General features: G+C 42.1%; 1 protein-coding gene across 1 annotated transcript; it reads right to left on the bottom strand.

The window, feature by feature from the left end:
• Nucleotides 1-902: 902 nt before the first annotated feature.
• LOC136432040 (alanine--tRNA ligase, mitochondrial-like) lies at nucleotides 903-22,873 on the bottom strand. Its single transcript, XM_066423057.1, has 22 exons — nucleotides 22,551-22,873; nucleotides 21,977-22,026; nucleotides 21,349-21,487; nucleotides 18,591-18,736; nucleotides 17,917-18,108; nucleotides 17,321-17,465; nucleotides 16,625-16,770; nucleotides 15,630-15,738; nucleotides 14,789-14,939; nucleotides 14,016-14,143; nucleotides 13,243-13,381; nucleotides 12,903-13,066; nucleotides 12,052-12,165; nucleotides 11,334-11,474; nucleotides 7,559-7,696; nucleotides 6,912-7,024; nucleotides 6,062-6,170; nucleotides 4,609-4,734; nucleotides 3,868-3,978; nucleotides 3,072-3,155; nucleotides 2,040-2,153; nucleotides 903-1,076 (listed from the first exon to the last, which is right to left on the bottom strand). The coding sequence occupies exons 1-22, from the start codon at nucleotides 22,833-22,835 to the stop codon at nucleotides 903-905; spliced, it is 3,018 nt and encodes a 1,005-aa protein (XP_066279154.1). The 5' UTR covers nucleotides 22,836-22,873.
• Nucleotides 22,874-22,875: the final 2 nt, after the last annotated feature.

Consider the following 22,875-nt stretch of genomic DNA (forward strand, 5'->3'; position numbering starts at 1 on the left):
AATGTTCTGGTGCTGTTAAGCCATTTGGTCAAATTTAATTCCAAACTGGAACCAGAGTTAGCAAAGTTGAGTTCATCAGAGGACAACAATACTGCCATGGAGTACCTCAAATACTGTTGATGGTAATATTTGCAAAATCAAAAACGTACCATACAATACTGTAATCCACTTTATCTTCTCTGTGGCGAAATTTCACAGTGCAAGGAAAATGACATTTTCACTGAACTTTAACTTCACGGTGGCAGTAAATGATTTACCGAACGGATGTTTGAAGGAATTATAGATGATAACAACAGGTTTTTTCATGGTGATGATAAGTTCACGGTACAGAGGTGACCGTGAAAACTCTGAGCATAAAGCTACAGTGAAAGAAACAAGAATTACAGTAAATTTTTTATAAAATGTACATAATTGCAACTTGCAGTGTGTTGCAGCATCTTTTTAAATGGCTTTACTATCCCATTAACTCCACAGCCCTGGCCATTTATTTCCATTCCTCAGACATTTCAGAGAAAAATTGAGGTAGGATAACCATGATAGGAACAATTATTATTAATCATATATCTTACTGTTCTCGAAGCTGTGTGTACCTTAAGTACAGATTTTCTTGTCAGGCTCTGTTTTCATCTCGTTCTGAAAGTTCAGTACAGTCAAAACTGCCTAAGAAGACCACCAAGAACATCTGGTCTATGTGGACAGGTGGACCTCAGCATACACAGGATTCCTTATGCTTGTGTCGATGGGAAAAATTATCTAATGGACCACCAAAAAGTGGTCACATTGGCCAGTGGGTCCTCATATGGAGGTGGTCACTTGGACAGGAATATAACAAATTTCAACAATCCAAATATGTAAAAAGAGAGTAACTTGATGTGACCAAATTGACACATGTCCATCTACTATCATCTGAGAACCCCGTGTGCATATTTCCTGGCTGTCGTGATGGCGGTTTGCGTGCCGGCGGGGTTTTCCCCCGCGGCGGTCGCTGACTTCTCGTCTCCCCGGCCCTTCGCCTTGATGTCCAACATCACCTGGTCCAGCCAGGTACGGGCACCTAGCCCCCGCGACGCTATCACCTGCAAGAGACGGGTCCCTTTAGTTTGTAGAAGTATTGTTTTTTGCTGCTTCCTCTAATTGTTCACATTTCACAAATACAGGGCTGTCTCTAGAACCCATCTCTCCATTCCAGGATCGAAATTTACTTGTTGGGACAGAAAAATTTCAACACGTCCGTCCAAAAATCATAAAAATGTGTTTTGAATTCGTAAGTTTAAATGACAGATCGAACAACGAAAATTAACAGCATGTGCTCCTAAACAATGAGTGGGACGAAAAAAAATTCAAAGCTGGAAACAGCCCTGCTTGTGACATCACCTGTCCCAGACGTCAATAAAAAACTGGGTCTATTATGTTCCTAAAAGTATTCTTTTAGTTCTTCACATCTAACAAATGTCCAACATCATCTGAGTATTTGTAAAAAAAACACACGATCTATGGGCATTCCCTCTACGGGGCTCGAAATAGTGGGTGCACTGGTGCACCTAGATATTTTTGTACTGTGTATTGGGTAATGGTTCACTTGTACACTATCATACAGGATATACTTGAATTGTAAGTCTCAGAAAAAGCAATATAACCTTTGTTGTACTTTATTTGATGTATCGCTTTGTTGAAATTTGAAATCTGGGTAGAATTGCAGATTGAAGTTCTTAAGAGAGGCGGTATAGCATCAAACAGTTTTGCTTACATTCAACTTTATTTTATGTGGTGCACCCAAAAATTTTTCTGTGCACCTAATTTTTTGGGTTGGGTGCACCAGTACACCTATTTACAAAAATGAATTTCGAGCCCTGCTCTATAAATCAAATCTGTATGGAAGGATGGGAGTTGAGCACACACCACTTCCAATGGAATAGCCCCCTGCTGTAGTGATTGCGCAAAGTGGTGTGGCCCGGGGGCTTCTTCAAAACAGAGATTTGCGCCAACCTATGCACGATATACATTATAGGAAGGACTTTTTAAACTAACAGTTTACTGACCTCGGGCACCTTACACGCGACCCTGACCGAGGCTGTCCTGGGGTCTGTACCAAACAGCATGATGGCCGTGTCTGGAGCCAGCTCGCTGCAGAGTCTCACCATCGTACGCAGAACCTACATACATTAGAAATGTAGAAATATCAGCTACAAAGCCTACGTCCATGCACTACACGAACCATGCACTACACGAATGTCAAACTAATAATCCCTGGGCGGCTGATCAAGTTCCTTGCAAAACCAGTGGGTAATTTCCTGCCAATGTTTCAGAGTCTCGCCATCGTACGCAGAACCTACATTTTAATAATCATGGTATCAAAAATGTCATGAAGCATAGGTCAGTATCTCTAGTAACGTTTACTAACATAACCCACTAGCGCACATATATATATCCACCACCGTGTCCTTGAAAAAATGTGTCTAAAGAGATCTTCAATGCAACGTCTCCCAGTATAATGCACTCCTGCATACTTGGAGGTGCCCGCTGCTCTAGTGATCTTTCAAACACTTTGTTTTTCAAAGATGTAACCTGTACCCAGCAGATAAATGTAAATGGAGGTTTTAAAGCAACTAGGACATGTGCTATGTCTTGCACTGTGTCACTATGGTTGGTCATTGGTTATTGGGTGAGCCAACTACATTGTACTCTCTCTTTACTGGCGTGGAGTGACGTCATCATCGGACAATGATGGACCGCCTTAAGCAAGTAAGCAAGTAATCACTCTCTCTTTGCAGCGAGGGCTAGAACTGCGAGGAGTTTACTTGGTGGGGAGGGTGTGCTAGATCAATAAGGTTGGTTATTGGTTATTGGGATTGATACATGGATAAATGAATTGGGTGGGCCAACTACATTGTACTCGCTCTTTGCAGGGTTAGAATTGCGAGGAGCTTACTTGGTGGGGGGGGGGGGGGTGCTAGATCGCAAAGGTCTGTAATCATGGCAGCCTGTGATAAGCGCCCAGTGACCTCAATATGACAGTAACTGCCCCAGTTGTTTCGACCAATGCAAATCGTAAAGTAGACGAGTGGGTATACCTTAAGATTTGGTCCCAGTCCCGTGTCAGTAACGAGAACTACGTCTCCGTTACTGTCCACCAGACTCCGGGCAACTTTCTCCACCTGGGGAGCAAAAGGGGAGAACAAATGATAACATCTACTAACATGCGCCAAAAGTAATTACTCAAGCAACTGGATAAGATTTTGAAACAGTCAGACATTTCAGACAGTATCCACTGTCTTTCGTCAGTGACTAACGATAGGACTGAGAACACCAGGTTTTATACCAAAACTCTGAATAGGTATGTTAATGAGGTTAAGACAATTTAGGATGTCTTGAAGTAGTCTTTAAAAAAAGGTTAATTCAAGACAAAGTTTTATGCCAATAGTTCAATTAGCTACTGTTGTTTTAGTACAATACTAACATGATCCACCAGGTCACATGTTTCTCCCACCCAGAAAAGATGCGTCAAAAGAGGTGTTATATGGAACTTTACCCATCATAATGCACTCCTGCATATCTAAACTGTGCATACCTGCATATCTAAACTGTGCATACCTGAGGGTGCTGCACAAGAGATCTCTCAAACACACTGTTTTCAAAGTGGCAGATTTAGGTAACCCGGTGGATTGATGTTAAATGGAGCCTACCAAATGAAGACACACTGGAATTGTTTGTGTTGTAGTCAAAATGTATAGTAACTGTATGAAACATACAGAATTATCATAAGGCTGTTACAACTAACTTAATGTCACTCTAAATAAAACCAATATCTTTATGTACACTTTGACATTTCTTGTCTTGTCAAATTTTTTAACTAAAAGCCGTACTCACGTTTTGCTTCTGCAGTTTTTTCACGACCCTGTTGGCTTGACTCTGCAGCTGATCCAGCCTGACCTGCAGTTCCAGTCTCTTCCACAAGGGGAGGCTAGCTGTGTCTACTCTCTGAACAGGGATAGCAGAGATAGATTTTTGTTCAAGATATTGTACATTTGTGCTACTTCAGTACTTACAGGAACCTTAAATGTATAACACAAAGCCTGTTTTACAATATCTGTATTTGTCAACCACTAAAACTGCCCTTAAATCTAATCTCCAGGCAGATGCAGAACAGCAAAATCATAACAATTTTAAGCTCCCTGTTCTATGGAGCACCGCACCATGTTACAATTTTGCCTATCTACATCTGCTTGGAGATGACTTAAAAGACATACTCTAAATGCATTTGAGTTCGCGGGCATTTCAGTTTGCGGTGTGTTTGCAATGTTTTAAGTTTCCAGTTGAAAGAAGAGGGCAGAAGGCAGAAGAACTATTTTCACGATGGTATAAGTTCGTGGTGAAGAGGTCACCCGGTGAAGATGTTTTCCCAGTGAGCTCTCACTGCAACTTATTATACTACAATCATGTCCCCTATCTTGCGCTACGCTACGGTTGTTTCAACCACAAACCACAGTGCAAAGTCTTGACTTTGCTGTGAACTTCAAGCACCGCAAACTTAAAAGGGATTCACAGTAATAAGTTCCACTCTACAATGTGCAAAACACTGAAATGAATTGAAAAAAATCCACGACCTACCCTGATCAGCTTCCCTACATCCCTATAAACTTCCTCCATCTCCTCAAGTGAAGACGTCTCCCCGTGTAAGACAAGCCGCTCCAGAGTCTTGGCTCTCTCCTCAAGCTCAGCACCCGTCTTCCTCGCCTACAGGGAGAGAGGAACAGCACATCTTTAAACTGAAGAACTAACAGCAAGCACTGGTGAAAACGGGGGTGTCCCTGTGGTGTAGTGGTCTGCACCTTCTGCCTCTCACCAGGTCCAGAACCAACATCTGGTTCAAATTACTTACCAGAAGGACTGGGGTTCAAACCCCTGGTAGGACATCTCTGGCCAAGAGGCGCATTGAGTCATACCAAAGACTTTATAAAAATGGTACACACTTCTGAAACAGTATGGAAGTTAAACACACTTCAATACCAGTGGACTAGCCCCCTGCTACAGTGATTGCACCACAGTGTGGCCCGGGGCTATGAAACGGAGATGGGCACCGCCCTATATATACATCAATAATGGTGTGGGAGGATTTTAACTAACTGGTGAAAACATTGCCTTGCTGAAGTAACAAGTTAAGGAACAGGACATCTTCAGACTGAAGAAGGATGTGAGAAATCTATTCATAACTTTGAGTTGATTCTCTTTGGATTGCAACAACACAATATAATATGTGGGAAACAGGCAGCGAATTGCTATATTGTTCACCACACATTACATATTACATAACACATTGCACATTACAAATCGAAGTTTGTATACAACGCATAAGATACAATGCAATAAACACATTCAAAAGCAATTTTTCAGTTCATAAGTAAACTGAGCTACCAAGAAACACAGGACTAAATGTTACCTCAATGATAGAGACGACTTAAAGCAAAGAATCTTCTTAAGTACAAGGTAATTCAACAGCTGCACTGTCTATGGGATCGATCCCCTGATCCTTCACTTTTAGTCTTTACTCTCTAAAAGAACAAAGATGACTTCATAAGGCCACACCAGTTTAATTTGTTGGTTCTCGGATTTTTTCAGGAAAAAAACAAAGCGACAGGGCGAAAAAAAAAAATTCACAAAAAGTCTTGGGTCAAGATAGAGGCTTACATAAGACAAAGAATGACAGTATAATGCATGTTTTCAGTCTTCCATGGCACATTTATGCAATGACTTCCCTTAATATTTCATCTGGTATTATGATTCCAAATATTACGACTACAATTATTCGACCATTTCTTTAGTTAACAGATGGAAGCATCCAAATACAATCTAAGTGCAATGACTGAGAAATCACTGTAAGGTGTTTTGATAATAAGCAGGTAGGTTGTATCTATTCAATTATGCCTGATTTTGTGAAGGAGGATTTAGGCGAAATCGAATTTTATTTTTTCCAATTCGGCAAAAAATAGAAGCGGCGATTCCGAGAACCAACAGATTAAATTGGTGTGGCCTAACAATAGAAGTAAGAAGACATGATGATCACCTCCACTGCCTCGTCCCCAGTGACAGCTATTATCCGCCGTGATCCGATCTCGTTTCTTCTCTCATAGTTGATAACGAAAGCTTCGATGGACGCTGTGTTGTGAACATGGCTGGAAAGACACACAGAAGGGCCAGATGTCAGCCAAGACACAATTCTCATCATCCCAAAAAGAGTGACAAGTGGCAAAGACACCTGCTTGACACAATTATTAGCGCGCTTAGTCCAGTGGTTAGCGATCCTGCCTCTGCAACTAGAAGTCCCAGGTTTGATCCCGGCTGTGTCGCTCACCTGACATGCATGCTACCGGAAAGGGTCGCAGTCCTTAGGATGGGATGTTAAGCTGTGGTCCGCTGTTCACTGTGCTCGTCCAAAAGAGCTAGGGTAATTTCCCCGGTACAATGAACCTGTTAATACTGTACATAGCGTCTGTCTTCTCTGTCACGACCAGTGAAAGATTAGCTCATCTGTTCATTGAGTTCATTTGAGCTAAACTGGTTCGAGATCACTTTCCTTTCCTTTCCTTTTCATCATGATCAGCTAATGCATTAACGCCATCAAAAACAACATTCTCATTCTTCCTTTCATTCATCAGCTTGACATTAGGATCAGTGGCCACAAAGTTACATGTAACTGTTACTTGCACCTAAATGTAACCGTGATTTTATCTTCCATACGACATAAAGATATGGAATAAGTGCCTGAAACAAATACTAGAAAATACACGTATCCAATAATGTACTCAATTTGATTCATCCATTTATGCTATTAGTACTTTGTTGATTGGAGTAAGCATTTATGATACCTTCACAGTGCGCACATGAATAAAAAGACTTTTAAGTGTACTACTAACGTTCCACAGCAGAGTTCAACTGAGGTCGTACATGCAGCTCCACTAGACGGGTTTGTCACCAGTTCCTCTACAGGGGTGCCGACAGACACTACCCGCACTGGGTCAGGGTACTCCTGTAAATAAATAAACAAACAAATAAATAAACAAATAATATTCTGTGTTAAATTTCCACAATCATGATACACACAAAATATCTGGTTACTCCAAAAAACAAACAAGTAAACCAAATAATCTTGTGTTATATTACCACAATGAGTACTTCTAAAAATAAGTCAACAATCTTCAGTCTGTATTCATAACAAATATGCACTCACAGTGAAAAGATATAAATAGGGGACCTAAAGAAAGAAGGAAGGGAAAGAAAAGAGAGCAAGAAAGGGAGGGAGAAATGGAGAAGTAAAGAACAGCAAAAGGAAGGTAACAGGAATGAATTAAAAGTCACTTCTAAACCTGTGGATCCCAACCTTCATTGTTACAAAGAACTGTAAATCATGAAATCATGAAATATTTGTGGTGCATCTCTGGCTAGCTTATACGATTTTGGCACCGTGTAGATCTGCTTGGAGATTAAACATCTCCTTTCCCCTCTTACTGTAAAATCAAGTCACCACATCCTTACAGTGAACTGAAAATGAATTTGACAGTACCTCATCCATGGTCCTGATGCCCTCCACCTGTTTGGCCTGAGTTAGTGACACCTCCCTGGTATAAACACATTGTTGTCTGTCCACCATGGCCTGCACTGTCTCTTCTACTCTCCGCAACTCTTCTGGGCTGGGCAGGCTCTACAGAAAACATGGAAACACTAGTTTGTTTGTTTGTTTGTTTGTTTGGCCTGAGTTAGCGGTACCCGTATCTCATTGGACAGTTGTTAACACAGTGTTGTCTGTCCACCATGGCCTGTACTGTCTCTTCTACTCTCCGCAACTCTTCTGGGCTGGGCAGACTCTATAGAAAACATGGAAACAGTGGTCTGTTTGCTTGTTTGTTTGTTTGTTAAGCCTGAGTTAGTGACACCTCCCTGGTGTAAACACATTGTTGTCTGTCCACCACGGCCTGTACTGTCTCTTCTACTCCCCTGAACTCCTCTGGGCTCTCAGACTTTCCTTTGTTTTGCACGCTCGCATCAGTTTTGGGGTTCCCATAGGATGTCATTCATATCATTGAATCAACATGGCCTGTCCTCACCAGACAGGTCAGAGTAGCCCAAGATGTAAAAGGCAACAGGGAGTAAACAACCTGCTCATTCTTAATATCAAAAAATTATATTCACTTTCTTGGCAGAGTCAGACAATTGATATATTATTAAGTGATATACACGTAAGGTACAGTCTCACAACTGTATTTTTCAACCAATGTTTAGTTGCATTCAATAATGTTCAAATTTCAATGCAGATTTCAACCTACACACTTGTGTGTATTTCTTTTCAAATGCTGGGAAGCACTGTTGTAGATGGCAGAACAAATCATACCCCAAGCAAGGCCATTCAAGTCTTTGAAAGTTTGAGCAACAAACCAGCCATGATTATTCATCATTGCAAATTGTAATACTCAAATACCCAGCTTCAGACAATCAACCCCACCCTATAAGTACGACTAATCTAAAACTGTTTGCCACACTGCATTGCGGATTAGCTACTGAGGCATGTATCCTTCCAGCAGAACAGCAATAAGAGCACAAAAAGGCCTTCGTAACTTTCTTGCAAGGAGCTACCAACTGAAAATATTCTGACCAAGGTAAGTTTGGATCAACATTAAAGGTAAGTCTCCTCCGTAGGTAGCAGAAATATTTCATGGGCCTTGTCATGATTGTACATATACCCCTAAAAAGGGGTGTATTCCTTTATTAAGCCATCATTGCATATGTCAAGCATATCGTTAAAATTTATTTTACGTTTTTCCTGCTAATCTCACCAAAAAGGACAGGGTAGCCCAAGGTGTAAAAGGCAACAGGGAGCAAGGAGGTTTGCAGGGAGTAAACAACCTGCTCAATCTTAATATCAAAAAATTATATTCACTTTCTTGGCAGAGTCAGACAATCAATATATTATTAAGTTATATAGATACAGTCTCACAACAGACTGTATCTTTCAACCAATGTCTAGTCGCATTCTTTTTTTTTCTTTTTTTTCATTATTCATTCCCGGTAGCTAAACAAAACAAACAGAGGTTGTGGCAAGCCCTTACCGTTAGAATATAGGAAATACATCTCTTCATTGATTATAGGTGTAAGTAACAGACGTGGATTATACCCCACACTTGAGAAAGCCAGCAAGCTCGGAAAAGAGAGGTTTTCCTCGCCTACCAGCACTACCAAATATGTAATATTTTGCCCTTATAATACAATAGTTTCTGTACTCGTCGTTGGACGTCTGCTCTAGGAGACCATACATTATTTCACTCTTCTTTAAAGATCTTGATTCAGACAATCAATATATTATTAAGTTATAAAGATACAGTCTCACAACAGACTGTATCTTTCAACCAATGTTTAGTCGCATTCAATAATGTTCAAATTTCAACCTACACACTTGACAATGTGTGTATTTCTTTTCAAATGCTGGGAGGCACTGTCGAAGATGGCAAAACAAATCACACCCCAGGCAAGGCCTGGATCCAAGTCTTTGAAATTTTTAGCAACAAACAATCCATGATTATTCATCATTACAAAGCAGGACCCCTACCGCTCGATTCGTTGGCTTGCTCGCGTAGGGCCAGTTACATAATATTATTACAATCTAACTTAAGATGGGCTTTGCAGTTGCTATGCTGTGGTTTCATGCAAGACTGTTGTCTGCAAGTTCTCATAATTACTTTTTAATCGTTCAGACCCTTGTGGTGCCTACACTACCTCTTGAGGCACAAAGGACAGCAAGGTTCCTTGCTGATTCAGTAGCTGGGTATATTTTTACAGAGAGGGGTCGCTAGCGTGCACGAGGCACCTCCTCAAACACGGTACCTCCATTTCATGTTCCTTCCGAAAGACAGGTGTAGCCTGAACCGAGATGTTCTGATCCCGAAATGTTGGGAAGCAGTGAATGAAGATGGCAGAACAATTCACACCCCAAACAAGGCCATGCAAGTCTTTGAAATTTTCAGCAACTGTCAATCCAACAAACAAAAAAATGATTATTCATCATTACAAATCGTAATATTCAAATACCCAGCTTCAGACAATCAACCCCACCCTATAAGTAAGACGAATCTAAAACTCTTTGTCACAATGCATTGCGGATCAGCTACTGAAGCCCGCTGAGATCTCCCAGTTACGAACTAATTGGAACTAGGAGCTCAACTAGACTCAACTTCAGAAGTGAATACAGTGACTGTCATATGTTACGATAACGTTACTTGGCTGCCTTGCAATTCAATATCCTGACCTTGAATTTTAACCTTCGCCAAGGACATTATGTTTTCAGTGCCATTTGTGTGTGTGTGTGTGTGTGTGTGTGTTACTTTGTTGACAGCATAACTCGAGAATATGTGGATTGAACCTTCTGATATTTGGCAGGTGGGTTGGGGTCGGGAAAACAAAGGTCAAGTTCGATGATGAACCTTCCACCAGCAGCATGCACAATTTAAACCGCAAACTGACTTATTCTTGCTCCTTGTTCTGTTCAGGTGGCAGAACACCATGGGAAGAAGACTGAGACACCTGCTGATTTTCCTTCTCATCATCCTGAAGGAGCCCGAATTGCTAGAAGCTGGATGCAGGTGTTCAATATCCTCACCCTGCCAAATAAGAGGTGCCAGGCCGATTACACCATGGCCCCCTTGCTGCAACTGCGACGGGCTGGGCCTCACTAGCATCCCCCAGAATCTCCCCCCCCAAAATCTCTTTCTTATATTTTGCAAATAATCAGATCACAAGCTTTCCACAGAACCTCCCAAAATCCATCGCTTACTTCAACTTGCAAAGTAATCAGATAACTAGCATTCCGCCAGGTGCATTGTCAAATCTACCCCAGCTTGACCAATTGAACCTGAACATTAACAAGGCAAGTGTCAATAAAGCCATGTGTCTGAAACTCTCAAGAGTTTACGTGCAGAAGTGATTGCTCATTATTGATCCTGAAGAAGGCAAGAGTGGTTGTCGAAAATTTGATCCGTGAATAAAGTTTAGAATTGTATTATATAATATAGTAACTTACTAGTCATGTTCGGCATAATCATGAATATCCAATGGCCGACCAAGCAAACATAAGACACAAAACTGGTAACATAATCTACTTGACTTTTTGTGTAATTGATTTCTTGCATACAAAATCTTTGACTTGTATGAGGCGCCCTTCATTTTTAAAGATGGTAACACAAATGGAAAGACAAACACATGCTCCCAAAAACTTCTTGGCAAAGGTAGAAAGATTATAAGAAGATGTCAGCACCAGCCCCAAATGATGTATGAGAGTTTAAAAGTCTCACTTTTACGGAGAAGTCGAAGCGGAGCCTGCTGGGGCCGACGTGCGACCCTCGCTGTTCGCACTCCTCCCCCAGGACCTCCCGCAGGGCGTGGTTCAGCAGGTGGGTGGCCGTGTGCCTCTGCATGCAGCCAAGACGACGGTCCTGCAAGAACAGACAATAGGTCATTCATTCATTCCTTCACTCACTCACTCATTCATTCATTCACTCATCACTCATTCGCAGGATGTGGTTCAGTAGGTGTGTGGCAGTGTGCCTCTGCATACACCCCAGTCAACAGTCCTGCAAACACAGGCCACAGGTCATTAATTCATTCCTTCACTCACTTACTCACTCACTCTCAGGGTATGGTTCAGCAAGTGGGTTTTCGTGTGCCTTTTCATAGAGCATTCGATACTCCTGCAAACACAGTCATTTGTTTATTTACTTTCATTCATTTAGTTCAACTGTCATTCATTCATTCATTTACTTTATTCATTCATCCATCCTTCCTTTCATTCATTCCCTCACTCATATGCTCTCTCTCACTAATGCATGCATGCACATACTCATTCATCCACTAACTCATTCACTCACTCACTCTCAGTTAGTCACTCTCAACATTTGTCGGAAATATTGTCATACGTTGGATTATGGGGTTTGTTCGATCTACGGATCCAATGTTAATCAATCTCACCAAATATATTTTTTCAAGCCTGTTGGTTTTCACAGCTGGTCTTACCTGATCTATGTTGAGCTGAACTGTGTCATCCACACTGAGGGCGGTTTGCGTCTGTCCCTGGTGTAGGATGTACCCTCCACACATTTGCACATTGTCAGTGGTGAACACCACAACCTGTCAACAACAATGTGTCAATCAATCAATAAACCAATCAATCAATCACTGAGGACAGTTTGTGCCTGTCCCTGATGTAGGATGTACCCTCCACAAACCTGTACATTGTCAGTGGTGAACACCACAACCTGTTGACAGAAAATAATACAACAGGTAATATCTGCTGACTTTTGACAAATTACTAGTAGTCAAATTACCTGCATCCCAAGGGTTATGAAAATTCATTTATTAGTAATCATTCCATGTACTTATTACATCATTCTGTTTTTAAATATGCAGTTCCCAAGAAAGCTGGTAGTGAGTCTAGCCTGTGTTGCCTCTTTCTAGGGGGCCAGTCAGTCAGGCAGGCTGCTAAGGCCACACCTATGTAATTTCTTGGTTAACAGATTTTTATTTTCAATTTTAGCCACAAAAAAAATAATGAAAACAGAAGGCTGGGGTGAAACTTGCACCTGACCCTGTTCACACCCTGAAACTGTGTGCACCAAAGTAAAAACATTCCTCTGAGATTCTTTTTTCGTGTTGTTTTTCCAATCTAGAATCAAATTTTTTTATTTTATTCCGTTAACCAAGAAAATAAATTGGTGTGGCCTAAGGGTGCAATTTATTCTGGAGACTAGCAAGCCCAATTTCTTCCTCAAATTTCCCGTAAGTTGATTACAAAAACTATCTACCTAGACATGTGCAAAAGTAAGCATGATGCAACATGAAACTTCTATATACAATTTTCACCGTACCCCGTCTTTTGTCATGTTTCCCTGGTCGCTCTCCTGCCCCCCTCCCTCCGGGTAGAAACAGGACCTGTCCAGGATGACAGAACAGACGTCGCCTGGCTCCACACTGTCCACCAGCTCTCCGCCTCTGTACAGGGATAGCACACGACCATCTGGGGATGGGAACTCTGGGGAAAACAAACAAATAAACAAACAAACAAGGCAATAAGAGACGCCAGATTTCACCCATGCTTGAGTCAATGGGAAAGATTATCTAAGGGACCATAAAAAATAGTATTTATTCGACTGTATTGCCATTTTCAGAAATGCAAACACACACTGACAGTCACAGACATGTACTAACCATATTTTCCTGAGTCTGTTAGAGTGTAGTTGTACTTCAGCGAGTTGTCAGTAGGGGGCACTCCTAAGGCTTGAAGCTGCTGCAGACTGTGGGCGTCGAGGGTAGGTGTCTGGGCGACCTGCAGACCCTGAGCTTTTTTCTGAAAAAAAAATTGGAAAGGCGGTCTTGTGGTAAGGGTTGTTGACTTAACCTTTAACCCTTAAGCTGCCGCTCCAGGTTTAACCCGGGATGCAGAAACTTGTGAAGATTGCCGCTCCCGGTTACAATGGTTTTAGGGTATTCCCCGGAACAAAACAACATTGATGTATGTATAACATATTGGGGGTATTTTGGAGGAAAGGAACCGGAAACTAGTGAAATAAAAACAGTACCCCTTGTTTTAGAGGGTCTGAAAAAGCTGGCACTGAGAAGTTGTAATGGTGAGAAAACCTGGCAGCTTAAGGGTTAAGATTCTGGGTGCAGATCCCAGCAGACCAAAGTGTTGTGCCCTTGGGAAAGGTATTTCACATCTATTTCCTCACTCGACTCGGGTGACAGTGAGTACCTAGCTTTAGTTAGGGGTATCCTCTTGGATGGGACATACTGTCAGAAGCGGTGTTTGAGGAGAGCCAAAGAAAGCAAGAATCAAGGGAAGAAAAAAAGCTTGGGAGTAATTAAAGCGAGTAACAGATCAAGTTGATGTATTTGACGTATGCACAAGGAAGGTAAAAAGAGAGGATGTAAGGAAAAAAAGGAAGGAAGGAGGGAAGGAATGAAGAGAAAAAGGAGGTTACCTGCAGGGCGTCCCTCTCTATCCTGCCGTAGTGTTCCATGTCCATCCTGCGGCCCCTGTCAGTCAACATGGACTCAACCATGTCTGTGGGGAGGCCCAGGGAGTTGTGGAGGAACCAGCCAACCTCAGCTGCAACAGGCCGAAAATTAACAGTTGGAGAATGAACAATCAGACAGAACCTCTCACAGAATTTACTAGTAATCATTGTAGTATACAATCCTAAGCCAAAAAGCCACAAAAACTGCATTCTATAGACAAAATGTAAGCAAGATGTGACTGTTCACTGTTCTCAAACACAAGACCCAAATGTCCCATCCAAAGGACTGCAACCCCCACCAGTAGCATACAGAGATCAATAGGCAGGCTCAAACAGGTGACACATATGGAGCCATGACATGTTTAGTTAAGTAAGTTAAAGTCCTTCCCACATGTTTCGGTGTATAGGGGCACTTCTATAGCCCAGTACAGTAGGGGGTTAGTCCACTGGTAGTGGTGCATGTTTAATTCAACTCCTATACTCTTTCTCATAAAGGCTGAGAAAGCAAGGAATGCAATGTAGACACTATCCCCTAGGCCAATGCACCAGTCCACTACTGGATATCAAATCTTTGCACACAACCAGTATGACCATCTGTCATCTTCCTCAATTGGGGCAATACTGACCGGTTCTAGGTGTTGCTGCTGCAGTGTGAAGAATGTGGCCCAAAACGTGACTGAGTTTATATACACACCCCTCATGGCCATTCACAAACTGTCTTATATTGTTACACATACCTGGAAATAAAGTTGATTTTCCCATCTTCCTTATTGTCTTAGACATGAGCTTCTTCCCTTTCTGCAGGTTGGACAGGAAGAGGGCCTCATCTTCATTGATTGTGTCCATCACCTTCTCCTGACTAGGAGGAAGTTCTGGAAAAGCCTCACCCTGGAAAACAAAGTGTCACAAAAGAAGTACATTACTCATTATCATTCAGGGGTTCATCTAAAGAGGGGAACAAGGGCTGAGCACCCTGGGGAGCAGATCCTCTGATAAGCATAATTTCTGATTGACCAGGGATACTACTAGGTCACATGTGGCCACGGTCTTTAACTGTGACCTGTCTGACAGTGGTTTTGCCCCTCAGGAAGCCAAAGAAGGCCCCATTTTTAACTTAAAATCTCCACACTGTGGAAGGGGGGAAACCCCATTTCTACACCATCCCCACACTTGGTCGCTCTAATCCCTTGCAGTGCTCATCATTCATACCCTTTACAAATTATGTATCTCCATAAACAGTTTCATTATGTTGGTGAATCAATATTTTCTCAGGAGTAGAAGAGTCTAGTCATGTTTGGGACTGCATACTTGCTGTTATGTCACAGTGTAGTAAGGAGTAGTAGAGTTCATTACGCCTTGAGGAAGGTACCCGAAAGGTAACCGAGAGGTCAGAAGAAAAAAATCACTTTAGTCGTGTGGCTAAGAACCCCAGAAGTGTGAAATCATATATAATTTATGACGAAAAATGTCAAAATCTACCGTAGAGTAAGCAACTTGTGGAAGCTTGAATACTTAACTAACACAAATATCAAACTTTTTTGATAGCCTCTCTGGTCCTTATCCAGAGCAACTATTTACCAGGTTCTGCACCACCACCGGCACCAGGCTAGCCACCAGTCCCTCCGGCGCCCCCAGCCTCTCGTGGGCGTAGCGGACGGCTCTCCTCAGGATTGTACGCAGCACTAGTCTGCAACAACACAGCAGGCATTTTGTGAATAACTTCATTGGGGTGGCATTTAAGTTATATAACAGGCTTTGCAGAAATCTTTATTGACACAACAAAAGTACAGCGACTTTCGTAAGGTCTTCTACAACTATACATGCAAACAAAAAACATGGTATACAAAATGATTAACCTAAGTACATGTATATGAATACTTCAACATGTTGAGTTTAACGTATCACTTACACTACTAGTTCTAAGATCTAAACATTCTTTGATATATTTACCTATTTGTACACAGTAAGGGTTGTCTCCTTCTAGAATGTATTTGAATTTATCTATAGACTGGAATGTATCAAATTCGGAACATACAATTTAAGTTCTTTGGCTCAACCTTTTGGCAAGGTGTAGCAGAGTTCATTACACATCATGAACCTTTAAAAGCAGCACCAGTCTGCAACAACACAGCAAATACTGCATGTTGTGAACAGCCTCATCAGGGTGGTAAGCTATTCATAAGGAAAGTCCTTCAGCATAACCATGTACATGTAATAAGGTGGCCTTCTGATTACGGTTTACTTGGAATCTAAAGATTTTTGGTTCTAATCCCTAGTCGTGCCCTTGGAAAAGGCACTTACCGGTAACACTTCACTCTGGTCAAAATAAGGTCCTAGCTGTAGTTAGAGACATCCCCTTGGATAGGAAAAGTAGAGGCCTGAACTGTGTGTGTGGAGAGCCACACCTTGAGTCCGTTAAATAACTCACCACACTTATCGAAAAGAGTAGGGGTTCATCTCTGTGTGAGAGGATCAAACCTTATAGTCCGGTACTTACTGTGCAAAACTGATTTAGATGTGGGGAAAGAAGCCCCCCTCCCCCATATTAACAACAAAAGGTTTTGCTGACTCACTCTCTCCACTGCTGACCTGGCATGACCCCGTCGGCTATCGCTATCGTCAGCGTGCGGACGTGATCAGCTACAATCCTGTAGGCCTCGTCAACCCCGCCTGCGTCCTCCTCACCAACCAGACCTGAGTACGGTCGCACTTTGGTGCCCTAAGGTGGGGGAATTCAAGAAAGAATGTTATGTATTGATCTCACAGTACTACACTCTTGATACCCATCACAAAGCAAAATAATTGATCAGCCAACGAGTCTACGAGTTCTAAATTACATTTTCGGCAGTAGTACACCCGGTGCTCTCTCGATCATTGCACTAGTCTGAGAGATTGGCCAATGTTCACAGGTCACTGATACCTGTTCAAAATGGTGGGTTAAAGTTTTAGGCAAAAATTGGGCTCAACTCTCTGCTGGTAATGAAATTTAGCAACCTTCTGGTGATCAACATATTAATAACAGCCAAAGCTCATTGAAATTGTGACAGGCTAATGAGAGATCAGAGCGTGTACTGGTTCAGTGGCCTTGGGATCAAATGGTCAGATGCTAATGATACTAGCCTACTTGTGGAGGCTCTGGACTCAAATTGCATACTACTGGAAGACCAGTTGGAGTGCAATGGAGGGGATGTTGTAAGTTTTCAAGAAGTTGAGAACATGGAAGAACATCCTGTAAAGAATAAGTGCTAAGTCTGCAAATCACTGCCCACCTTGTGAATAGCATGGAGTATGGGTGAGAAGAGGTCTGTGTCGTAGTTGGAGAGCTTCCCCTGCAGGACAGCGACAAGCCGCTCCAGGCCCATCCCGGTGTCTACCACGTGCCTGGGGAGGGGTCGCAGGCTGCCATCTGACTCTCTATGGAAAACAACAGCAAACAGAAAACAATAGTAAATCAGAAAAACGTACGTCACCATGCAGCGGTACAGTTCTCAGTTGTGTCTACCACATGTTGGGGGAGAGGCAGCAGGCTGCCATCTGACTCTCTAGGGAAAACAACAGCAAACGGATAACAACAGTCATAAGAAAACAGTACATATATAAACCAGCGATACAGTTCTCGGTTGTGTCTACCAAATGTTTGGGGGGGGGGTGCTGCAGACTGCCATCTGACTCCCTGGGGAAGAGAGAGGAAAATAGTAGAAAACAAACATAAGATTATTGGAAAACAATATATACATGTAAAGCCAGCAATATATGAGGCCCAGCTGTACCTCCTCGAACGAACACGGGACCCCATTTTACCCCCCTAACTTCTGACCTGTTGAACGGCAAAGAGACCATACTGTATTAACCCCTGACCTCTGACCTGTTGAACTGCATGAAGACCAGGTTCCAGAGCTCCACCACCTCGGGGCTGCCTGCGTTGACCAGCCCGCTGGCGTCCCTCAGGCCGCGGTGGTCGTAGTGGATCTCCGTGCACGGCCCGCAGGGTCCCACATCGCCCATCTCCCAGAAGTTGTCCCTCATCCCGCAGGGCAGGATCCTCGCTGCAGGAACTCTGCAGTCAAGGGAAGATGGGACAAAGAATGTTACATGCTATGTACAGGAGCGTGGGCTGTGTGGCATTATTTTTATGGCAAGCTAAGAGTGATGTCAATATTATGCATCATGATTTTGTTGTCATCTATGTCTTTGGCATGATTAAATTATTTTTCCTTAATTTAAGCCCAAAACAGATGAAAAGTCATGAAAAGTCATGCATAAGTTTTATGAGGTACCCTGGTCACAAACCAACCAATACAATCAAAACCAACAAATAAATGAACATACACAAAAACAAACCTACCATATGGCAAAAAATTCAAACAACAAACTAACATATGTTTGGTTTCTCCAGTTGATTTTGCACCCTTATAGTTATAGGATATGAGCAGCATCACTCACTCATCTACCTACCTCCCTACCCAGTCCCTTGACCTCCCTAGTCCCTACCTAGTCACTGCACCCTTATCTAAAGGGTATGATGACATCACCACTCACCCCAGGCTGGCCCAGATCTCCCTGCTCTCCAGATCAGGCTGCAGTCCAAGTTCAGGGTCACCCCCGAAGTACGTGATGTAAAGTCTGTCCACAGGGATGCTGTACACGTCTGTCAGCAGCTCCCATGCCATGGCACAGGCCTCTTTCTACAGGGAAAAGGAAACAGAATTTACAGCTTAGGCTAAATCCACAATCCCGGTGCGTCATACAAGAAGCATTGTTATCCTTTTCCCATCTGGTCACCGGAGGAGTAATAATCCATAGGCTACATTATTTGCGCTCTTCTTCAGCCTTCGCTGCAATGGTCAGGACAATAAAAATGGTCGTGATTCCCCCTCCTTTGGCTGTGTCATGCGCCATACAAGAGCTCCAACTGACTCTGGTACAGAAGTATGGCCAATGGTAAAGTTTCCATCAATATTTCACAATAGTCTACATGACAAATATTGCACTGGATTCCCAAGTGTAGCTTGGTATTCATCCCTATATAGCTACTAGTACCGATTCTTGTCTGTCCCATCCGCAAACTACTCTAATCTCCCAAATAAACATACCCCCCGGAATAAACATACCCCCCGGACAAATCTTCAAAATCTAATAAACGTACCCCCCGGAATAAACATACCCCCTGGAAAATGACCAAATTGACACGTAAACTGTGTCCATGCTAGTGATGCTACTAATCTGTCCTCGGGAAAGGAGATGATAAGCAGGTAGGTTCTTTTTATTCGTTTATGCCTGATTTACTTATTGAGATTTACCACATTTGTGGAAAGATTGACATAAGAGGTGACTCACGTTTTCAAGATGTCAACCCTGACTAGACTGTAAGGTTTGATACGCTCACAGCTGGGAAGGACCCCTACTCTTTGTAACACTTAAATGTATAGTATGCAAAATTTTTGGAAAAATTGGGCATAGGTTCCCCGCTATGACCCCTAACCGGGGGCCAACCATGCTTTCAATTTTCAACAAGTGAAAATGTACATGATACATGCATTTTCTACTTGGAAATTGAAGCAAGTGATTGTAAAAAGCAAAATTGTATAAAGTGACATCATCAAACACAAGTAGTCGCCAAACTTCTCAGTTCCCTTCACACCTACTCCTTTTTCAGATATGTATCAACATCTAGAACTTGAACAGAAAATTACAATATCCTGAATATATGCTCAGTGAAAGTATTATTTATTTGTAAAAGCCATACAGAAAAGGAGGAACGTGCCATTTATTGTGGCATGCATTGCATATAGAACAAAACCACATTATTATATATTGTTAAGAATACTATCATATATTGTCCTTGGTTCAGTGTTGTTGCAATCCAAATAATTTCAAATCCAAAAATTACCCTTGTATGTAGAAAAAAACTTTCATTTTGAGAGACTAAATTGTCCACAAATTTGTTAATTAGATGCCTCAGGCCTGTACAATGTTGCAACATGGAGGTTTGGTGGCAACAAACCACAGGGTTCTCATGTTACACATCAAAGGGCCTGTGAAAGGGTGAGCCAGACAGTAGCCATGGTAGCGGCACCAACACAGTAAGGGGCGGGGCTTACACCCAAAATTCTTGGAAAGCCTCGGCACTCTCTCTGTAGAGGAGTGATCTTTTAAAAAGCATTTTTATGTGATAATAACGGTGACTAGATTGCAATCTAATTTTGTGTATAGACTTTACCATGGAAACTTATTTTTGTTAAATTGTCATGCACATTTCTGATTGAGGCAAAGGAGTTTTATTTATAGATCAAAAAAAGTTGTTTCCCCTTCTTTGAGGTGAGCTCTTCCTTGCATGAGAAACATTCCCACCGAATATCACTGCCGTGCGTCTTTACTGTGGCGATTTTCGAAGGACTAAATGTACATGTTTTTGGTAGGATTGAAATGTTCTAGTACATTTTTAAAGTGATTATACAGTTTCTAATGCTATGACACAATTTTTACAAGGTGTTGTTTGTAGCTTTTAAAAGTTTTTGAGAAAGGCTGTATTTTAACCTCCTTGATCTCACGTGAGTAATCTTACATGTGTAACGTTACTTGAAACATTGTGTGCCGCTGGAAAATACATGTAATTTGTTTTCTGATCAGCGTGCTTTGGTTTGCGATCTAAACAGAGACTGTCAAACTTGTTTATATGAAAAATACATTTCAAAACTTCAGTGTACCGTCTTCTTTTCTCCTAATAACAACGTTACTTTGTAGCGAGATCGACCGATATGTTAGTACTGTCAGGGTTTCACAAATGCCGGGTCATTGTATCGGCGGGGAAATCCACGTGATTTGGTCGAAAAATAGCCATTTATGAGCAAAAATATCGGGGAAATATGGAAAGAAAACTAAACTTTCGACATAAGGGGGATCTCTGGTAAGCAAAGCCCCGATGGATTTTCAAAAAAACAATAAACGTACCGTCCAAAATAAGAACGTACTGGGTGGATTTTGAGGCTGAAAAAAATAAACGTACCGGTACGTTTATTTGGGAGATGAGAGTAGCACATCCATAGTACGCCACACGCTGATGTAGGTTGTTTAAAGACTGAGGAGCTTGCAATAGCCTCCTTAGTCCTGGTGTGTTTCACTGAAATGTCAAAACATATCCTTAGGTGGAACGCATCATCTCCAGGAATGGGTAGAGGGAGGAACCTTGGCTGGTTTGTGTGTTGTAAATTGTAATGTATAAAAACAATCCCATGTAATTATTAAATTCAGCATTCAAGTAGAAATGGTGCAGCGCACTGCTGGTTTCCACGGTTACCTTGAAGAAGTCTCCGAAGGACCAGTTTCCCAGCATCTCAAAGACGGTGTGGTGGTAGCAGTCCCTCCCAACATCCTCCAGGTCGTTGTGCTTCCCTCCCGCCCGGATGCACTTCTGACTGTTCACCACTCGCCTGTACCTGCAATGGACATCAATAGTGGTACCAACATTATTACTTAAAGGATTCAGAAACTCAACATGTTTCCACACTTCTAACTGTTCGCCACTCGCCTGTACCTGCAACGGACATACGCAAATGGTCCAAAAACTATTCCATGAAGAACTCTCAACACCAGATCAAGAAGATCAAGAACACTTATTGAGGGGTTAACGCAATACTTCACCACACATCTTAGAGTGTAGGCAAACATGGATATAGAAAGTGGTACAACTGGCTGATGGATTGATTGATTGATTGATTGATTGATTGATACTCGCTATGCCATGTCATGGTCCCAACATCATTCCTTGAGGAACCCCTAACACTTATTGAGATAGAATGTGGTGAGTACCACATGCCTTAGAACATTATAAGTCATAACAGAGCTTGAAAGAGATACAACTGACTGATTTATTGATTAATTGATTGATTGATTGATTGATTGATTGATAAACGAATCATACTCACTTTGCCATGTCACTTCTTGGATCCACAGTTCCTTGGATGAGTGGTTTAAACTTAAAGGGAAACAAAGACATTTAAGACATTGAAGTTGCAGTATTACATTCATACAAGAAAGCTCAGTAACGGCATTGAATATTTTGTGATCTATGGTAGATTTTGTAGTCTATCCTACATACAGAGACTTCAATGGTTCCCATACATATCAATTAAGTTACCGTCTATTATAGATGAATTGTGACTAGCCTGGTAAACATCTACCCTACCGAAGTCAGAAGAACGTGTTTTCATACTCCCTCTGATTCTGTTTTTGACACCAAAATTGAACATATTCTTGAGAACGAAACATCCATTTGAATAACACGTGGAACCACTTTCCAGCAAACTTGCATCATTATTTTGTATTTTTGGTGCTTGTAAACTGTGCATAAACAAGCTGCACAAGGCCAGGTCCGTTGAAATTGAGAAACACCATCTCTGGACACAAGTAGTCTAATATGCCGTCCTTGTAATTTTGTTAATTTCTTTGATTGGGTGGGTGGTGATGTGATAAAAACAGCTTTATCGGGAAAAGCCTCACCTGATTCATGCCTGCGTTGATGAACAGCAGAGTCGGGTCATTCCTGGGCACCACAGACGAGGACGGGACCAGGAGATGGTCGTACTTCACCTTAAAGAAGTCCAGGAAAGTCTTGCGGATTTCTTGAGAACTGGGACCTCCTCTGTCGTGATCATTACCTGTGCTGAGTCTCCTGAGCCCATTCTGTGTTAAGAGTCCACTTTTATTTGTCAGGGAGCTCAGGCGAAGGCGTTTCGCGCACATTTTACACACCGGCCGACACACCTCCAGCATGAGCGACGCCATGTTGTTTTCACCTTTGACCTGAGGACGATTACATTTGAAG

This window comes from Branchiostoma lanceolatum, chromosome 4 (genome assembly GCF_035083965.1).
Source record: "Branchiostoma lanceolatum isolate klBraLanc5 chromosome 4, klBraLanc5.hap2, whole genome shotgun sequence".
NCBI lineage: Eukaryota > Metazoa > Chordata > Leptocardii > Amphioxiformes > Branchiostomatidae > Branchiostoma > Branchiostoma lanceolatum.